Source organism: Felis catus, chromosome B2 (assembly GCF_018350175.1).
Source record: "Felis catus isolate Fca126 chromosome B2, F.catus_Fca126_mat1.0, whole genome shotgun sequence".
Classification (NCBI taxonomy): domain Eukaryota; kingdom Metazoa; phylum Chordata; class Mammalia; order Carnivora; family Felidae; genus Felis; species Felis catus.
The window spans coordinates 78183062-78203033 of NC_058372.1; the positions used below are offsets into that span (position 1 = coordinate 78183062).

General features: G+C 40.7%; 1 protein-coding gene across 2 annotated transcripts in view; it reads left to right on the top strand.

The window, feature by feature from the left end:
• The first annotated feature begins 3796 nt into the window (after positions 1–3796).
• Positions 3797–19972, top strand: part of SLC35A1 (solute carrier family 35 member A1) — a 36304-nt gene continuing 20128 nt past the window's right edge. The window contains exons 1-2 of one of the 2 annotated variants that reach the window (XR_006597994.1): positions 3797–6278; positions 7844–8021. Coding sequence is in view for 1 of the 2 variants with exons in the window: in XM_011282468.4 (XP_011280770.1) it covers positions 6263–6278; positions 7844–8021 (194 nt within the window). In the remaining variant the exon portion in view is untranslated. The remainder of the gene's footprint in view (positions 6279–7843; positions 8022–19972) is intronic. The other variant, XM_011282468.4, reaches the window with a different exon arrangement.

The window sequence follows — 19972 nt, forward strand, 5'->3', positions numbered from 1 at the left end:
GTGGGGGGGTGGATAGGGACAGAGGGAGAGGGAAAGAGAGAGAATCCCAAGCAGACTCTATGGTGTCAGTGCAGAGGATAATGCAGGGCCCCAACCCATGAACTGTGAGATCATGACCTGAGCTGAAGTACAATGCTTAACTGAGCCATCCAGGCGCCCCCTGACCTACTTCTAAGTGTTCATAATTTTCATACCTGAAGTTTAAAAATGGTGTTAGAGTATCCTGGGTGGTTCAGTCAGTTAAGCGTTGAACTCTTGATTTTGGCTCAGGTTATGATGTCCTGGTTCGTGGGATCGAGCCCTGCATGGGGCTCAGTGCTGATAGCTCAGGGCCTGCTTAGGATTCTCTCTCTCTCCCTCTCTCTCTGCCCCTCCATTGCTCTCTTTCTAAAAATAAATAGTAAACATTAAACAAATAAAAATGATGTTAAAGATAAGACTGGCTGTTGGGGCAAGGCCTGGGGCTAGGAGTGGGGGGCAGGGTTCTGTCCTTGAAGAAGGTGGGAGTTTAGAGCTAACACTAATTTTTACAGCATCAGGTATTTGATTTTATCTGTTCTGTCAAACCTCATTCGATTCTGCAATATTTCTAAACACAGAAAAGAATGGCCATAAGCCATAAGATAAGACATAATTTGGGGTTATCAAGTTAAGGCTGAAAGTAAAATTGCCAAGTGAATAAAAATATCAAACCCAATTTGAAAAACTAAATTTAATATCAGAAAGTGCAACAGAATCAGGATAAAGGGAGCTAGATCAAATGACAGCCTCATCTTTTCCTAGGATCTTGACCATCTCCCCAAGCCCCAATGTTCTCTAAAGATTTCCAGCCTCATGCTGGACCCTGTGTCAGGCACCCCCATTTCAGCAGGTTACAGGCCAAACTCATTTTCTCTGACAGACTTGTTTCTCCCTCTGTATTTCTTTCTGTGCTTAGAGGCCATCACCATCTACTCAGTAGCATAAGGCAAAAAAATTTCTTGATTGCCTTTCTCTCATAGCCCCTATATTTAAAAAGTCATCAAACCCTGCTGATTTGTCTTGAATTGTCTTTGGAATCTGTCTTTCTGTTTTCACCATGACTACTATATTTTAGGACTTAGTCCTATTACCAGATTCATTGGCATAATTTTTCTAGCATACAAATCTGATAGTGTCACCCTCCCCCCTTCCCCCAACTTTCACTTCCGTTGCTTAAACACCTACCAAAACTCTTTTATTCCCTAGGAGATGATGGAAAAACTCTTTCATACGTGATGTAAGGCTTTTCAAAATATATTCATCTACCTTCCAGTTTTATTTTCTGCTCCTCTCATGCTGTCTCCAAACACTATACATATTAGGCAAATTGAACTCAACCTCTTCAAGTGTGTCATTGTCTAATACCACCACTCTCTACTCTCGCTTTTCCCTGTCACTTGGAATGTACTCCACAGACACCCTCATGAAATTACACTGTCCTCAAACAGCCTGGTCAGCTTTACCTTTTCAGTGAATATTTCCCCTATCACCTTTAGGAGAATTAATTGGTTCTTCCTTTGAGTTTTCACTACATTTTATTTATACTCTTACTGTAGTACTCAGATAGGTACATATGTGGTCATCTGTAATCTCCCTGTTAGATTTTTGAGATTTGAACTGTGTTCTAGTCATTTTTATATCCCTGGCATTTGTATAGAATTTTGTTGGGTGAACTAAGGCAGAAAAAAAGGAATAAATGAAAGAACAAACTGGAGACAGGATATTGGTCAAACGATTATTTTAATAGCCAAGGTGGGAACTGATAAAGAGATCAGTAGCCAAATAGTCATTGGAAAAGAAGAGAGAGAGGAACAGAGGAAAAAAGAGATTATTTTTTGAGAAGTAGTAGGAAATAAGGATACGCCAGGTTGGTACAGCTTTTGGAGAAGGCTGAAAGCCAAGCAGAGGAATAGGTTGCCTTTATGCAGTCAGATTAGGACTTTATGTAGTACAATTAGAAAGCCATTGTGGGTTCTTGAGCAGAAGATTGTGGGAGAGAGACGCTACAGTTAAGGAGATGGCTAGGAAGCTGTTGAAAGAATTCAGGCATGTGGTAATGGATGACATGAAGGGGCAAATGTGAGATTTGATGAACAGGATATAACATCTCAGGAAAGGGAAGGAAATATCACAGTATGACCTCAGGGTGTCTACCCTAGGCGGCTGAGGACAGTTGGGAAGAGGAACTGGTTGATCAAAAATGAGAACATGTTCAGTACCAGAAAATCTGTGTTTAAAGGATGACAAAAATAATAAAGCAGAGATGACTGGAATTTGAACTGGACAAAGGTAATTTGGGAGGTCATCCCCAAGGGAGGGGGATGGAATGAGGAGGAAGAGACAACATGAGACCAAGGAGCAGTCAGAGGAGTAGAAAAAGAAAGGAGTCTCTGTGGTCAAGGAAGTAAAGTGAAGGTCCACTACTTACTAGCTGTGTTACTTAATATTTCTCTGCTGCAGTTTCTTCATCATAAAAATTGGGGTAATAATAGCTTCTAATTCACTGGGTTGTTAAGAGGATTAAAGGAGTTAACCCACGCAAAGCATTCACATGATAAGCGATTTGTTAATGTTAGCCATGAGAGGAAAGAATCTCTAGTGTCTCATTCTACTGCACTCCCGCCCTTATTTTGTCCACTTTCTATTTTCAAGCTCTCAGTTAGTGCCCAGAATAATGCTTGGCGCATTATGGCTTTCACTCAATGTCTGATGAATAAACAGAAGAGGATGAGAAATGAGAAAAGGTCAATGGAGTCGGCATCTGCTAAGCTCTGTTTTAATAGAGTTGGCTTGCGTAGAAACAGGACTGCAGCAAGCAGAAAATGGTAGAAATAAGTACAGACTACAAATCAGTACTGTTTGGCATGAAAAGAAAAATGAGATTATGGTAACTAAAAAAGGAAGCAGAGGCAAGGGAGAGTTAAGCTCAAATAAATGTTTAGATATTGATGATTATTACACAAGTCCAGACACTGAATTTTTCATTGTCTCCTTGTATTTTCATTATTTTCTCAATTATAAAATGCAACAATTCTTTTAACTTGTCTTTAGTAATATTACACCATAGAAAAGAATTGTTTTAAAATAATTACCTAGCAAATATAATTTTCTTTATTTTTAAATGTTTATTTATTTATTTTGAAAGAGAGAGAGAGAGAGAGAGGGAGCTCGCAGTAGAGGGGCAGAGAGAGAGGGAATCCCAAGCAGGCTTCACCTCCAGGGCCCAGTACCACGCTTGATCTTACAACCTTGAGATCATGACCTGAGCTGAAACTGGGAGTCAGAGGCTTAACCAACTGAGCCACCTAGGTGCTTCTAATTTTCTTAATAGCAGAATGAACAGTTTGCTTAAATTGTCATGGAAGCAATTATGTTTAGATATCTGCATTTGTCTAACTGTTCTTTATAGTTAATGATTTACTATACTTGAAACTTCACCACTTTTAATAACCTATTGTGTAGCTACATACTTGAATTTAACTGTAACTTCCTTAAGCCTTTTGGTATTGCTTACTGCACAGCCTACACTTTTACTTTATTACCAATGGATATAGTAATGGGCTTCCTTTTATATAATTCATTGAGACTAGGGTCACTCTCATGCCTGAGCTGAGATAGAAGTGAGCAGGATTTCAAGGCAATACTGCAGCTTGATAGTGACAATCAGGAATATCATTATGGTTTCAACTGGTAATAGCCAATAGCTGTTTGAGACACAGGTTAGCACATTATCAGGCAAATGACTCTGTGGTTCACATGTTGAAGATCACTGCTTCTTGCACTAATCAGGGTTGTATAGGACACTAGTATACATAAAAGAAGCACATTAAGTCAACAGGTTTTCCTCTAAGACTTAGGATGATTCAAAATGAGAAAGTAAAATTTAGCTCAGATGTAAAGAATGTAAATATCTGCTTGGCCATTCATTGGGCTGAGATAATGAACAGAAACTCAAGCTAGAAAGTTAATGGGAAATAATATTTTTTCTGAAGGGCATGCTGCAGTAGAATATAATAACCATCCCCTGTTTTGCGTGTCTGCTCTCTAACTCAGTGAAAAATTTTGTTCTCTAAGATCATATACTGTTAGAACCTTGCTGTTGACATTTTATCAGTAAGAATTAAACAGCCTGCTTTTGCTTGAAGGATTTAAGTCACTTTGACACAAAGAAGCAGCTTCAATTTCCAACCTAAGAGGAAAGTCTTCATTTTAGAGGCTCCTGAATACAACAGTCCACATCCAGTAACTTTGCTGTTTTCAAGAAACAGGATCCTGAGACTATGCTTTAGTCCATATCTGATGTGAACTTCTTTATAAACAGCCCTGCTTTGAATGTATCAAAACACTACTTCCTTTAAATTTCATTTAAGTCCACATCCTTGTCCCAGATTTTATAACTCTTTCTGTATTTCCAGAGACATCCCACACAATTCCTCTGTTGTGCAGTTTCCCTCACTGGTATGGATCAATAATCCTGCTCTGTCTGAATACAGGTTTGTCCCTGCTGGTCTTGGGCTGGACAGGTTAGGACAAGAGGCATCAAAGTCTAGTCAAGGTTCATTCCAATGGAGTAGGAAGTCTTTCGGGCAATTAAAATTTATTAAGAAAAGTAGGGTTCAGCAGCATAAGTTATGTGAACCAGAAATGCCACAAAAACAGTCCAACAGCATTTTACTCACCACCCTAAGTAGTGCGCATGTGTGTGTGGGCGTTTGCCTGTGTGTATGTCTGTGTGTGTGTGAGATACTATTCTCTACCAGAAGGAACCACGGTTCCTTGAAGTGTAGTTGATTGCATTACCTATGACAAGAAAAAAATCAAGATTGGCTGGAAACCCTTGTTGCCAGAAATAAAGAATGCTTCAAAAAATCTTGTGCAGGTGTAAAGAAAGGAGTAGGCTCACAGGGGCCACACTGGGGTAATTTGAGCATCAAAAGGAGGATAATTATAGTTAACAGAATTGAGACTATAATGATATCCAAAATGGGAAGAGATAAACTGTACAAATCCATAGTTGTAAAAAAAATTAGGAATGTATCATGTTTTTAAAATTAATTTTAAGTCCACATATGAGGGTTTTTTTTTTTTTTTTTGAGTATGTTAAGAACATACACTAGGGAACCGTTACCAATTACAGGAAGAGGTGATTAGCACCAGTGAGCACACATACAACCGGTAAAGGGAAGGTCCAACAGTGTTCGAAAATGAGATTAATCAAATGTCTGACTCCACAAAGCTCCTTCAGATAGTAACGTGATGCTAATAAGGCATGCAAAATTTCCCAATACTGTTAATAGACTATCTATGTAAATGTCTATCTAATGGTAACACATAGAACAATCACTCAAATCTCTAAAAAGTCATTTTAGGGAAAGATGGTGCTACAGGAGATGTAGGCGGCTGGGCATCACAGATTCTTGTACCGCTATTCCTGTAAGGGCTGAGGTGCCTTCATAGTATTTTTAACCAATCCACGTTATCTGGAAAGCCTTTCATTTTGCCAATGAATTTTTCTAACATAGTTTATGCTAATAAATATCCTCTAGTGAAAGTGAAGATTATAGCGGCTGAAGTAAATGCCTGTTGACACGTCTAATATTTTTGAGGCCCTTTTGTTGTGAGAAGATCATGTAGTTAGAATGTCCGGTCAAGTAAATATAATCAATGACAACGCTGACAATAAGGACACAGGCACAAAACTTCTGAAAAATACATAAGTCATATGAAGAGGTAACAATGCAAGGTAATGAGCGAGGTGGAAGTTACAAAAGTTATGGAAAGTAGTTTCTGTTACTTTACAGGTTCTGAGGGTTTCTACAACAGCTTTTGACAGGCACGAATCATTAAGTCTGACCCCGTCTTCATTTGCTACCAAATCACCTTGGTGAGGACTACAATTCCCAGAACGCAACGCTCTGCTCCCTTGACTCCGCTTCCTTAGCCGGCCGGGAGGTGTAGTTTACAGAACGACGTCTTCGACTCGAGTTTTACGCACTTGTCAGCAAGGACTCAGCCGTAAAGGCCTCTTTCCATCCGGGTCTTTCCATTTTCGGAGGTAGCTCGGATTGCGGAGCCTAATCTTGGCTCCAGGCTGGGCAGGAAGTTGGCGGATGGTCGGCTGACGAGGCGCTCTAGGCCGAGCGGTTTTCGTCTCTATGACCACAGGAGGCGGTCTCCGGTGTCCCGAGGAGGGCGCTTGGAGGGGGCGTGCGTCAGTTCCGCGCGGGGCTGTCGGGGAACCATGGCTGCCCCAAGAGGTGAGGCCGGGGGCCGCTGGAACGGGGGAACCTGCGGGGGGCGGTGGCGCGGGAGTGTCAGCTTCTGTCCGCGCCCGCGGGGCTTCGGGGCAAGGCTGAGGCGTCGGGCGTCCGGAGTTTGTTTGGAGCCGCTCCCTGGCGCGAGCTCGCGCCGCCGCCTGTCAGGGCAGCGCCGGGCAGCCAGCCTCCTACTGCGGCTGCCTTCCCAGAGGCGGATTCCGCGCGGGGCCGTTCGGCGGCCGGAGACTGTGCCTGCTTCGACGAGCTTGCAGTGGGTGGGAACCGAATTCGGACAGGCCCGGGCTGCGGCGGACCCGGAGAGGGGCCGGAACGCAGGTCCCGGGCTGGACCCGCATCACCCCGTGGGAAGCAGGACTGTGCTCCGTTCCGGTGGGGTCGTCGCAGCTGCGGTCTCTTCTGCGCCTTCTGCCCTACGGATGCTCAGAGGCTTAAGGGCAGGCTCCGGCGCGGAGCCCAAGCTGCGGCTGGTCCATGTGACAGCCACTGAAAACATCACTGGGGCATTAGAACAGCGCTGAAACGTAACGAGATGGAGAAAGCAGTAGTTAAGAGTTCCTTCCCTGGAGAATGTTGTGTGTGGTTAGAAGGAACACTTGATAATTTGGGTGGAGGGTGAGCCCCACCGCTTTTCCCTCAGGGATGGCAATTAGGGTAATAATGTTTGATGACTAATTGCCATTTCATGAGTGATTCTGATTAACCCCGAAGCACTTTGTTTTGCTGAGTGGGATGTGTACGTTAGGAGCAGAGTTGAATTTCTGGACCTCAGAGCAGTAGCTAGGACAGGTTGGATGACTCCCAGATTCCTAATCCACCCTTCTCCCAAAGAGCATTTGGCTTCACCTCTGAGTAAATGTTAAACAAATACTTAAAGCATATCTTTCTGCATGGGTGCTAACTTATTTTCCTGGTTGGGGAACCCACGTTTACCATTCAAGCCCTGCCCAGGGCATTGTCTGTAAGTGCATATCATTCTCTTATATGTATTCTCCCTTTTCAAACAAGTCCAACCTTAAGAGTCTTTTTGTAGTAACACAGGAAATAAGGGGAAAAAGTAAAATTGTTCTGATGACATAGAATAGGGACAGCAAGATTAATGATGAGCAAAACTTCACAATTACAGAACTCAAATCATCTGAAATAGTTCCAACAATGTACAGATTTAGGCTTATTGCCAATAAATATTTGTTGTGTCTTAGGCATAAGTCTTATATGCCCACTAAAAATGTAGAACACTAACATTATATTGCTATATTAAATATTTAATTTAGGATATCCGAAACTGTGTCAGTGTGCTGCATAATCTTGCAGGAACAAAATCCTTGCCTAAGTGGTTAATATTTAAAGTCAGCTGTGTTTTGTGTATGTATGTATGTTTGTGTTCATGTAATTGAAATGTATTGTTTTGAAATAAATGTTCAAACGTCATGGGTTTTAAAAAGTATTTTGTGCTTGAAATTGGAAAGCATTTTGAGTTATAACATTGACTTTTATAAACATAATATTGTCTACTAAATAATATCTTTGTTGTACGTATTTTCCAGAAAATGTCAGTTTATTATTCAAGTTATACTGCTTGGCAGTGATGACCCTGGTGGCTGCAGCTTATACAATAGCTTTAAGATACACAAGGACATCAGACAGAGAACTCTACTTTTCAACCACAGCCGTGTGTATCACAGAAGTTATAAAGTTATTGCTAAGTGTGGGAATTTTAGCTAAGTGAGTATAAATACTTTTTAGTGTGTTAAATTATTAATTTTCACGAGTAGTGTTTCTCAACCTGGGGCAGTTTTGCTCTGCAGGAGATCTTTTTTTGGTTGGGCCCACTTGGGTGATGCTACTGGCATCTGCTGGGTGGGGGCCAAGGATGCTGCTAGACCTCCTACAGTGCATAGCACAGCCCTCCACAACAGTATCGTCCAGCCCCAAATATCAGCAGTGCAGGTCGAAAGACCCTGCTCTAAACCAGGGGTTGGCAAATTTTGATCCTTGGGCCAAATCTAGTTTGCTGCCTCTTTGTTGTAGCAGAGACTGTGGCTCGCAAAGCCTAAACTATTTACCACTTGGCCTTCACGGAAAAAATTACTGTCATCTGTTTTAGAGGCATATAATGATAGTAATAGTTAATGTTTCTTGTGTTTCCTGTGTTAAGTGCTCTTCATATAAATCATCTAATCTGTATACATTTTTTAGGTAAGTACTGTACCCCTATTTTACCTACATAGCATCTGAGGTTCCTCAATATTACACTGTTAATATGTGGCAGCACTGGGCTTTGATTTGAATCAGTATCATCGTATGAGAATCGTTTTTAGCTAAGGATGCAGCATAAGAGAGGGTTAGGAATAGGGGCTTTGGAGTGACACATAACTTTAAACCTAGACTCACTGGGATTATGACTTTGCACACATCTCTTAACCTCTCTAAGTTTTAGTTTCTTTATTTTTTAATTGCAGAAAATAATACAGGGTTGTGAGAATTAAGTAAAATCTGGTAGGAAATTGCATTGGGGAAAGATTTATGAGATGTGGCCCTTTTGGGTCATGTGGCAGGTGAGATTTCATACAGGTTTCAAGGTGTGAGTTGGTGAGAGTGGGGCACCAGTGAGGAATAGCATGTGTGTAAGCTTTTAGGTAGAAACAAATTTCATATAAATACTTTTAAATTTCACTTAACAGATATTTATTGATTTCTGTGTTATGGTTTTATAAAAAGTGTTGGATATACAAGTATAAATGAAATAGATATGGTTTCTCCTTGCTTGGAGCTTAGGCTTAGTGGAAGAGAGAGAAAATAAACCAGTAAACACACACATGATTACAAATAATCATGTGAAAAAAAATACTCTAGATATGATTTGGGGAGGGAGAAAAGAACAGAAAATTAACTTGAGGCCACATGGTGGCAAGCTTTAATATATTTGAGTTTAAGATCCTATTTTGTGGGCTGAGATACTGTGGGAGCTTAACTTGTTAGGTTGTGAGTAGGGTAAAATCTCAGACCTTTCACAGTTTTGTACTTAACAAGGTTTATTTTTATGGAGATTTGGCTTCGTTTAGGGGATTCTTCATTCTGGAAAATGTCAGATAAATAAGAGGCCTGGTTGTACCTTTAAAAGGCAATGTTCCAAATGCAAAAACCTGTGTCTAAAACTCCGCAGCAACTTATACACAGCAACCCAAGAGTTTAATAAAATCTTAAGGCTTGTCTTCTTTCAAGATAAATGTAGGGGTATTGGAAGAAGAAGGTTATAAGGCAACCCATCTCTTCTTTTTATTCCCCAAATTCCATGGGGAGAATCAATTGTGGCTCAAGAATGAAATAGGACTGTCAAGCATGACATCAGCCATTTTGAACTATAAGGTCAAATCATGATTCAGTTGTTTTGTAACTGTTAGGAATTTTTAAAAACCAGTGTGCAAAAAAAGCAGTGAGGGTTTGGTGTAACTCAGCCACTGAGCTATTTTGTGCTAACCCACCTGTATAGACTTTGTTTTATTTTGATGCTTTTCCAGCTTTGTATTGCTTGGTGTGTAGTATTTTCTTATTCTTCAGCTCTTCAATGTTATGGGTATGGTCAGTTGTAGTTTGTTTTGTGGAAGCTTTTTTATTTTCTTTGAAATTACATACATAACAGCACAAAAATTTCTTAAACATTTTAAAAAAAATGTTTAGAGAGAGAGAGAGTGAGCAAGCAAACGGGGAAGGGACAGAAAGAGAGAGAGAAGAGAGAGAGACAGAATCTGAAGCAGGCTCCAGGCTCCGACCTGTCAGAACAGAGTCCATCGTGAGATGATGACCCGAGCTGAAGTCAGACACTTAACTGACTGAGTCACTCAGGCACCCCAAAGTACAAAAATTTCTAAGAATTCACCAGACAAGTCAAATAATGGTGTTGAAATAACAACAGTTTGGAAAGCCAAATTCTGTACTTGCTCAACATCGTCATCAATAATTAGTTGCTGTGTCTATCACTAGCATAATGTAAAGTCTCACAAGAGAGGCTCTTTTATGAACCTATACTTGCAGAGTATTCAAGACCAGGGATAACCTAGAAAAAGAATTATGACATGCATAGTTTTGGTAGTTGGCATTTGACATTATATGGATAACAAGAATTTGGCAGTGAAAGAGAATCATTTAAAGCACACAGTTTCTAAGTGGAAAAGCACTGGCAAAAAAATATATAGAATGTGAAACTAAATCCATTTGAAATTACTGGGTTTTTAAGTGAATGTAATTTTTGTGGAAAAATATGTTTGCAAATTTTCATGTGCTTATTCAGAACACATTGATAGAAATGAAATACCTGCTATTCATAACAAGAAAATATTTTATTTCTTGGAACAAAGAAATTACTTTTAAGAGAGCATCTGTAAAAATGTTAATTTCTTAGAATGGTAAAAAAGTGAGAGATAAAGAAGAATTATTTCAACTGAGGAAGTCACAGACTGATAATTCCAAAGTGAAATGAAAGGTACTGTGATTGCTTCTTTAGCTTGTTCAGCAATATGTGGTTAGACACTTGATAATGAAACTAAAACATAGCTATTTGGGAAAGATATCCAGTGAAAATGTTGAAAGTTGGTTCTAGACCTTGAAAGGACAACTGGCTTTTATCAATTCACCTGGAACAGTTTGGAATATGAAAAAGATGAATAAAATACAGACTCCAGGTCACTAAGAATGAATTGAAGTGTTAAGAGTTGCAGCAAATGAAAAACCCAATAACTTTATATTTGTCTTTTTGATTGAATGATGTGAAATTTGCAAAGAAGTAAAAGATTTTCTGGATACTCTTCACGCTGTCATTTATTTGTATATATATTAAAATTGATAACTTAAAAAAAAGGTAGATCAAAGGCAAATGGGATGTTATGTAGTTTATCAAAAAACACAAGTTGGATATTAGTGTTTTATTTTACTGTGATGGAGAAACTTAGAATATCAGAAAATATTTGTGGGAAGAGATTAGGTTTTGTTTCCAAAGTAGAAGCAATATTTTATCATTTGGGAGAAAGGATAAAAACTTCAGGACATTGGGAGAATGTGAAAGAATTATATTAGAAATAATTAAAAGTTTGTAACTTGAAGAATCTTCAGAGAAGAAAAAGTGAGAAAAAATTAAATCCTGATAAAATTTCTCTCATATTATGAAAATAAAGTTAATGTAAAAATTAGACATGTTACAAATTCTGACTTGAAAATTTGGGAGAATGACAGGAAAAGGAAAGAAACCTGGAACTACTGTTTAAATGTAAAAAAAATTATTAAAAGAAGTAAAAGCTTCTTCCTCTTTCCCAGTCTTTACCCTATGATAAAATGCAATAACTTTATAGAGTTTATATAAATACTTCAAAACTTCAATTTGGTCTGAACTTTACACACAAGTTTGGCTGTTCATTTAGTATTGTCTCTACAGTAATGCTTTTTTTTATATTAAATATAATTTATTGTCAAATTGGTTTCCATACAAAACCCAGTGCTCATCCCAACAAATGCCCTACTCAATGCCCATCACCCACTTTCCCCTCTCCCCCACCCCGCATCAACCCTCAGTTTGTCCTCAGTATTTAAAAATCTCTTATGGTTTGTCCCTCCCTCCCTCTCTCTTTTTTCCCCCCTTCCTTTCCCCTGTGGTCTTCTGTTAAGTTTCTCAGGATCCACATAGGAGTGAAAATATATGGATCTCTCTCTGACTGACTTATTTCACTTAGCATAATATCCTCCAGTTTCATCCACATTGCTGCAAATGGCCAGATTCCATTCTTTCTCATTGCCAAGTAGTATTCCATTGTATACATAAACCACAGCTTCTTTATCCATTTGTCAGTTGATGGACATTTAGGTTCTTCCCATAATTTTGCTACTGTTGAAAGTGCTGCTATGAACATTGGGGTACAAGTGCCCCTATGCATCAGCACTCCTGTATCCCTTGGGTAAATTCCTAGCATTGCTATTGCTGGGTCATAGGGTAGATCTATTTTTAATTTTTTGAGGAACCTGCACACTGTTTTCCAGAGCGGCTGCACCAGTTTGCATTCCCACCAACAGTGCAAGAGGGTTTTTGTTTCTCCACATATTCTCCAGCATCTGTAACTCCTGATTTGTTCATTGTAGCCACTCTGACCAGTGTAAGGTGGTATCTCAGTGTGGTTTTGATTTGTATTTCCCTGACGAGGAGTGACGTTGAGCATCTTTTCATGTGACTATTGGCCATCTGGATGTCTTCTTTAGAGAAGTATTTATTCATGTGTTCTGTCCATGTCTTCACTGATTATTTGTTTTTCAGGTGTGGAGTTTGGTGAGTTCTTTATAGATTTTGGATACTAGCCCTTTGTCTGATATGTCATTTGCAAGTCTCTTTTCCCATTCTGTCGGTTGCCTTTTAGTTTTGTTGATTGTTTCCTTTGCAATGCAGAAGCTTTTTATCTTGATGAGGTCCCAATAGTTTTTAATTCCCTTGCCTTTGAAGATGTGTCAGGTAAGAAATTGCTGTGACTGAGGTCAAAGAGGTTTTTCCTGCTTTCTCCTGTAGGGTTTTGATGGTTTCCTGTCTGACATTCAGGTCCTTCATCCATTTTGAGTTTATTTTTGTGAATGGTGTAAGAAAGTGGTCTAGTTTCATTCTTCTGATGTTGCTGTCCAGTTCTCCCAGCACCATTTGTTAAAGAGACTGTCTTTTTTCTACTGGATACTCTTTCCTGCTTTGCCAAAGATTAGTTGGCCATACATTTGTGGGTCCAGTTCTGGGGTCTCTGTTCTATTCCATTGGTCTATGTGCCGGTTTTTGTGCCTATACCGTACTGTCTTGGTGATTACAGCTTTGCAGTACAGGCTGAAGTCTGGGATTGTGATGCCTCCCGCTTTGGTTTTCTTCTTCAGTATTACTTTGACTATTCAGGATCTTTTGTGGTTCCATACAAATTTTAGGATTGCTTGTTCTAGCTTTGGGAAGAATGCTGGTGCAATTTTGATTGGGATTGCACCGAATGTGTAGATTGCTTTGTGTAGTAGTGACATTTTAACAATATTTATTCTTCCAATCCATGAGCCTGGAATGTTTTTCCATTTCTTTGTGTCTTCTTCAGTTTCCTTCATAAGCTTTCTAGAGCATTTGGCATACAGATCTTTTATATTTTGGTTAGGTTTATTCCTAGGTATTTTATGGTTCTTGGTGCAAATGTGAATGGGATCAATTTCTTTATTTGTCTTTCTGTTGCTTCATTATTGGTGTATAAAAATCCAATCGATTTCTGTACATTAATTTTGTATCCTGTGGCTTTGCTGAATTCATGTATCAGTTCTCGCAGACGTTTGGTGGAGTCTGTCAGGTTTTCCATGTAGAATGTCATGTCGTTTGTGAAAAGTGAAAGTTTGACTTCATCTTTGGCAATTTTGATGCCTTTTATTTCATTTTGTTGTCTGATTGCTGATGCTAGGACTTCCAACACTATGCTAAACAACAGTGGTGAGGGGCGCCTGGGTGGCGCAGTCGGTTAAGCGTCCGACTTCAGCCAGGTCACGATCTTGCGGTCCGTGAGTTCGAGCCCCGCGTCAGGCTCTGGGCTGATGGCTCAGAGCCTGGAGCCTGTTTCCAATTCTGTGTCTCCCTCTCTCTCTGCCCCTCCCCCGTTCATGCTCTGTCTCTCTCTGTCCCAAAAATAAATAAACGTTGAAAAAAAAATTTTTTAAACAACAGTGGTGAGAGAGGACATCCCTGTTGTGTTCCTGATCTCAGGGGGAAAACTCTCAGTTTTTCCTCATTGAGGATGATATTAGCTGTGGGCTTTTCATAAATGGCTTTTATGATGTTTAAGTATGTTCCTTCTATCCCGACTTTCTTGAGGGCTTTTATTAAGACAGGATGCTATACTTTGTCAAATGCTTTTTCTGCATCTATTGACAGGATCATATGGTTGTTATTTTTCTTTTATGAATGTGATGTATCACACTGATTGATTTGCGAATATTGAACCAGCCCTGCAGCTCAGGAAAGAATCCCACTTGATCATGGTGAATAATTGTTTTTTATATGCTGTTGAATTAGATTTGCTAGTATCTGGTTGAGAATTTTTGCATCTATATTCAACAGGGATATTGGCCTGTAGTTGTCTTTTTTTGCTGAATCTCTGTCTGGTTTGGGAATCAAAGTAATGCCGGCTTCACAGATGAGTCTGGAAGTTTTCCTTCCCGTTCTGTTTTTTTGGAGTAGCTTGAGAAGGATAGGTATTAACTCTGCTTTAAATGTCTGCTAGAATTCCTCAGGGAAGCCATCTGGTCCAGACTCTTATTTGCTGGGAGATTTTTGATACCTGATTTGATTTCTTCACTAGTTAGTTATGGGTCTGTTCAAATGTTTTGTTTCTTCCCTTTTGAGTTTTGGTAGTGTGTGGGTGTTAATAATTTTTCATAGTATTCCCTGCTAATTGCTTGTATTTCTGAGGGATTGGTTGTAATAAATCCATTTTCATTTGTGCTTTTATCTATTTGGGTCCTCTCTCTTTTCTTTTTGAGAAGCCTGGCTAGAGGTTTATCGATTTGTTTATTTTTTCAAAAACCAACTGTTGGTTTCATTGATCTGTTTCTACTGTTGTTGTTGGGTTTTTTTTGATTCTATATTGTTTCTTTCTGCTCTGGTCTTTATTATTTCTCTTCTTCTTCTGGGTTTGGGGTGTCTTTCCTGTTCTGCTTTGAGTTCCTTTAGGTGTGCTATTAGATTTCGTATTGGGGATTTTTCTTGTTTCTTGAGATAGTCCTGGATTGCAATGTATTTTCCTCTTAGGACTGCCTTTGCTGCATCCCAAAGCGTTTGGATTGTTGTATTTTCATTTTCATTTGTTTCCATATATATATATATATATATATATATATATATATATATATTTAACGTTTATTTATTTTTGAGACAGAGAGAGACAGAGCATGAACGGGGGAGGGGCAGAGAGAGAGGGAGACACAGAATTGGAAGCAGGCTCCAGGCTCTGGGCCATCAGCCCAGAGCCCGATGCGGGGCTCGAACTCACGGACCGTGAGATCATGACCTGAGCCGAAGGTGGACGCTTAACCGACTGAGCCACCCAGGCGCCCCTGTTTCCATATATTTTTAAATTTCTTATGTAATGGCCTGGTTGACCCATTTGTTTTTAGTAGGGTGTTCTTTAACCTCCATGCTTTTGGAGGTTTTCTAGACTTATTCCTGTGGTTAACTTCAAGTTTCATAGCATTGAGATCTGAAAGTGTGCATGGTATGATCTCAATTCTTTTATATCTGTTGAGGGCTGTTTTGTGACCCAGTATGTGATCTATCTTGGAGGATGTTCCACGTGCACTCGAGAAGAAAGTATAGCTTTGGGATGCAGAGTTCTAAATATATCTGTCAAGTCCATCTGGTCCAGTGGATCATTCAGGGCCATTGTTTCTTTACTGATTCTTTGTCTAGATGATCTATCCATTGTTGTCAGTGGAGTATTAAAGTCCCCTGCAATTACCACATTCTTATCAATAAGGTTGCTTATGTTTGTGATTAATTGTTTTATACAGTCGGGTGCTCTTGAATTTGGTGCATAGGCATTTATAATTGTTAGCTCTTCCTGATGGGTAGACCCTGTAATTATTATATAATGCCCTTCTTCATCTCTTGTTATGGCCTTTAATTTAAAGTCTAGTTTGTGTGATGTAAGTATGGCTCCTCCAGCTTTTGACTTCCAGTTGCATGATAGGTAGTTCTCCATGCCCTCACTTTCAATCTGAAGGTGTCCTTGGGTCTAAAATGAGTCTCTTTAGACAGCAGATAGATGGGTCTTGTTTTTTTTATCCATTCTGATACCCTGTGTCTTTTGATTGGAGCACTTAGTCCATTTACATTCAGTGTTGTTATTAAAAGATATGGGTTTAGAGTTGTTGTGTTATCTGTAGATTTCATGCTTGTAGTGATGTCTCTGGTACTTTGTGGTCCTTGCAACATTTTACTCACAGAATCCCCCTTAGGATCTCTTGTAGGGCTGGTTTAGTGGTGATGAATTCCTTCAGTTTTTGTTTGTTTTGGAAAATCTTTATCTCTCCTATTCTCAGTGACAGGCTTGCTGGATAAAGGATTCTCGGCTGCATATTTTTCCTGTTCATCACGTTGAAGATTTCCTGCCATTCCTTTCTGGCATGCCAAGTTTCAGTAGATAGGTCTGCTACTACCCTTATGTGTCTACCTTTGTATGTTAAGGCCTGTTTATCCCTAGCTGCTTTCAGAATTCTCTCTTTATCCTTGTATTTTGCCAGTTTCACTATGTTGTACAGAAGATCGATTCAAGTTATGTCTGAAAGGAGTTCTCTGTGCTTCTTGGATTTCAGTGCCCGTTTCCTTCCCCAGATTGGGGAAGTTCTCAGCTATGATTTGTTCAAGTACACCTTCAGCCCCTTTCTCTCTCTCTGTTTCTTCTGGAATTCCCATGATTTGGACGTTGTTCTGTTTTAATTGCATCACCTTGTTCTCTAATTCTCCCCTCGTACTCCTAGATTTTTTTATCTCTCTTTTTCTCAGCTTCCTCTTTTTCCATATTTATACCTTCTAATTCACCTATTCTCCCCTCTGCCTCTTCATTCCTCGCTGTGGCTGCCTCTATTTTGTTTTGCACCTAATTTATAGCATTTTTTAACTCATCATGACTATATTTTAGTCCCTTGATCTCTGCAGCAATAGATTCTCTGCTGTCCTCTATGCTTTTTGCAAGCCCAGCAATTAAGTTTATAACTATTATTCTAAATTCTTGTTCAGTTATATTGCTTAAATTGGTTTTGATCAATTTGTTAGCTGTTGCTACTTCCTGGAATCTCTTTTGAGGAGAATTCTTCTATGTCATCATTTTAGCTAGTTTTCTGTCCCTTATGCATAAAAGCTTGTTGTGTGCTCTGCATTGCGAGCCCTGTATATCAAAGGGGGGTCATATACTTTCCAGGGCCTGGGCCTTCAGGAGGTGTTTTTTGTTTTTTGTTTTGGAGTTTGTTACTTGCTCTCTGTTGTTGTGACTTTGGTTTTTTTATTACCCTGCTCATAGTGATATATTGGACCCTCCACCAGGTGTGCTTTGATTTGTTACTTGGAGTAGCCCTATGAAGGAATACAGACAGACAAACAGGAGATAGAAACACACAAAGAAATAAAACAAACAAACACAAAAAACTGAAAACAAAAAACCAAAAACACAGACTATAAGTAAAGAAGAGGGTGGAGCCAGTGCTGATGGAAGAGCACATACAAAGAGAGAAATGCCGGGGGTGGGGTGGGGGGGGGGGAGGGAATAACGTTGTTTAGGCAGAGAGACTAAAAGGCTTAATCCAGAGAGAGAAAGGGAAATAAAGACGGAGGTGGGGAAAACAAAACGAAGATAAAGTTACCCAACAGAGACACTATATGGTTTGATTATTCCAGAAAGAGAGAAAGGAATGTAAAGAAGGAGGTATAGAACATGTATCAAGAGAAAGGATTAAATATGTCTGTTTAGACAAACCAATAACCAGAGTAACCAGCCTAGAGGAGGGCAAGGATAAGGAGGAGAAATGCGGGGGTGGGGGGGTGGGGGGGGTGGAGAGTATATGTATACATTCAGAATTGACCTAGAGTTAATCCAGGTAGTGCTGCAGCGCTGGTCTGGAGAAGCTGTCCGCAGGGCCTGTCCAGTTCCAGTAGATACACAGTTATCTGGTGTGAAGGGGCGTGATTTGGTGTAGTCTGGACCCACCTCCACTATGGGCCCCAGGACTCATCCCTCAGGCCCCACCTTGGTGGGGGGGGGGGGGCGGGAAACGGCGATCCTGTAGTCTCTTCTCCACGGACCTGGACCTGGTGGACTCTGTTTGAGTCATTCTCATTGTGCTGTGGGTGCAGATGGGGCATCCCTTCTTGGTCCGCCAACTTCCCTGACCCTGCGCTTGGCCAGGATTCAAAGTCCTGCTCCATGCACTCCGGCACTGGGGAAGCACCTCTCAGTGCAGCCTGATATGTGGTCCTGGCTGGCTTTGTCTGTGCCACCACACTTCAGGGAGGACCGCCTTCTCCTACCATGGACTGCGCCGCCAAGCCCACAGGTTGGGGGGGAGGGTGGTGGCAGACTAAGGCAGACGCAGTCAGGCTTTGTCTTTTCCCACAGCACTCCAGGGAGGGGGCCGCTTTCTCCTGCTGCAGACTGTGCCACTGACCTCGCCCCTGAGCCCCAGGGTGGCGGACGCAGGCAGGCTTTGTTCTGTCCCACCACACTCCAGGGAGAGAGCTGCTTTCTCCCACTGTGGACAGTGCCTTCCACCTAGCCACTGAGCCTGGGGGTGGAGAACACAGGCAGGCTTTGTACTGTCATGCAGCCCTCCAGGGAGGGGACTGCTTTCTCCCACTGCGACTGCGTCCCTGGACTACCACCGAACCCAGGGCTGGCTCCCCTCCTTCCCAGGTGCACAAACAGGGAGCCAGCCCCAGTCTGAAGAAAGCCCTGCAGTTAGAGATGGGATCCCTCTCATTCCCAGTTCGGGGTCTTTTCTGCTGTCCAGATACAGTCCTACACTTTCCTAACTGCTTCCTCTTCCCTTTGTCTCTGCCGAAGGAGATCCCTACCGTCTGTGCCTACGCAGCCTGTTTTATCTCCCCCAGTTGGCAATTACCCACCTATCTTTTCTCAAGTTGTCCCATTTTATTCCTGTTAGATTCAGTCTCTTTTCTTCCCAGACTCTGGGGTTCAAAGTCCTCTGGCTTCCGCACTTCTTTGAGAGACGCAGAAGTATGGATCCCCCTACTTCACCACGTTGGCCCTTCTACAGTAACGCTCTTTGCTCAGAATATGTTTAGTCTTGGCTAATTGTTGAAGAAGTACATATCATTTTATAGTATGTAGAGATGGGGGCAGAGACTCAAGAAATTTCTTGAAATTTTTAGTGTCTTTTATAATTAAGGTTCACTTACAGAGAAATATATGACTGCCACATGCAACTAATGTTTCACTTCCTCCAAATATTTTAAACATATAGTCATACTCCTTCATTTATTCATTCATTTATCAAGTTATATGCTCAACACTTTCAGATGTAAGAAGGATAGTCGCAAACTACAAAGGTATAGGTCTGTCCTCATGGAGCTTATAGCCTAGTAGAGAACCAGATATTAAGCAAATAACTAATACATTGGTGGAATGTAAATGTAAATGAATGGGTGTAATGTAAATAGAGGATGCTGTAAATAAGTATAATAGAGGGTCTGCATTTGGGTAGGAAGGCTTTCTCTCTGAGAAAGTTACATTTAAAACTAGACCTGAAGATTGAGTAGAAGTTGTGTAGGAAAAGAGCTGAGGGAAGGCAGACATAACAGTGTGTTTGAAGTACCTGAGGCAGAAAAATTCTTGATTTTTAAGGAACAACAGCAGCAAATCACTATGTCTAGAGTGTTGTGAGAAGGGGAGTGGTGCTAAGATGAAGCCGGAGAGGTCTGCAGGATATCAAGACTCAGTCTATGGGCCTGTGAGGAGTTTTAGATTTTATCTGATGTGCATTAGGCAATAATTGAATGGTTTAAATCAGGGACCAACCAGTGGCGACCCATTTTGTTTTAAGAGTCACTGATCTTGGGGCGCCTGGGTGGCGCAGTTGGTTAAGCGTCCGACTTCAGCCAGGTCACGATCTCGCGGTCTGGGAGT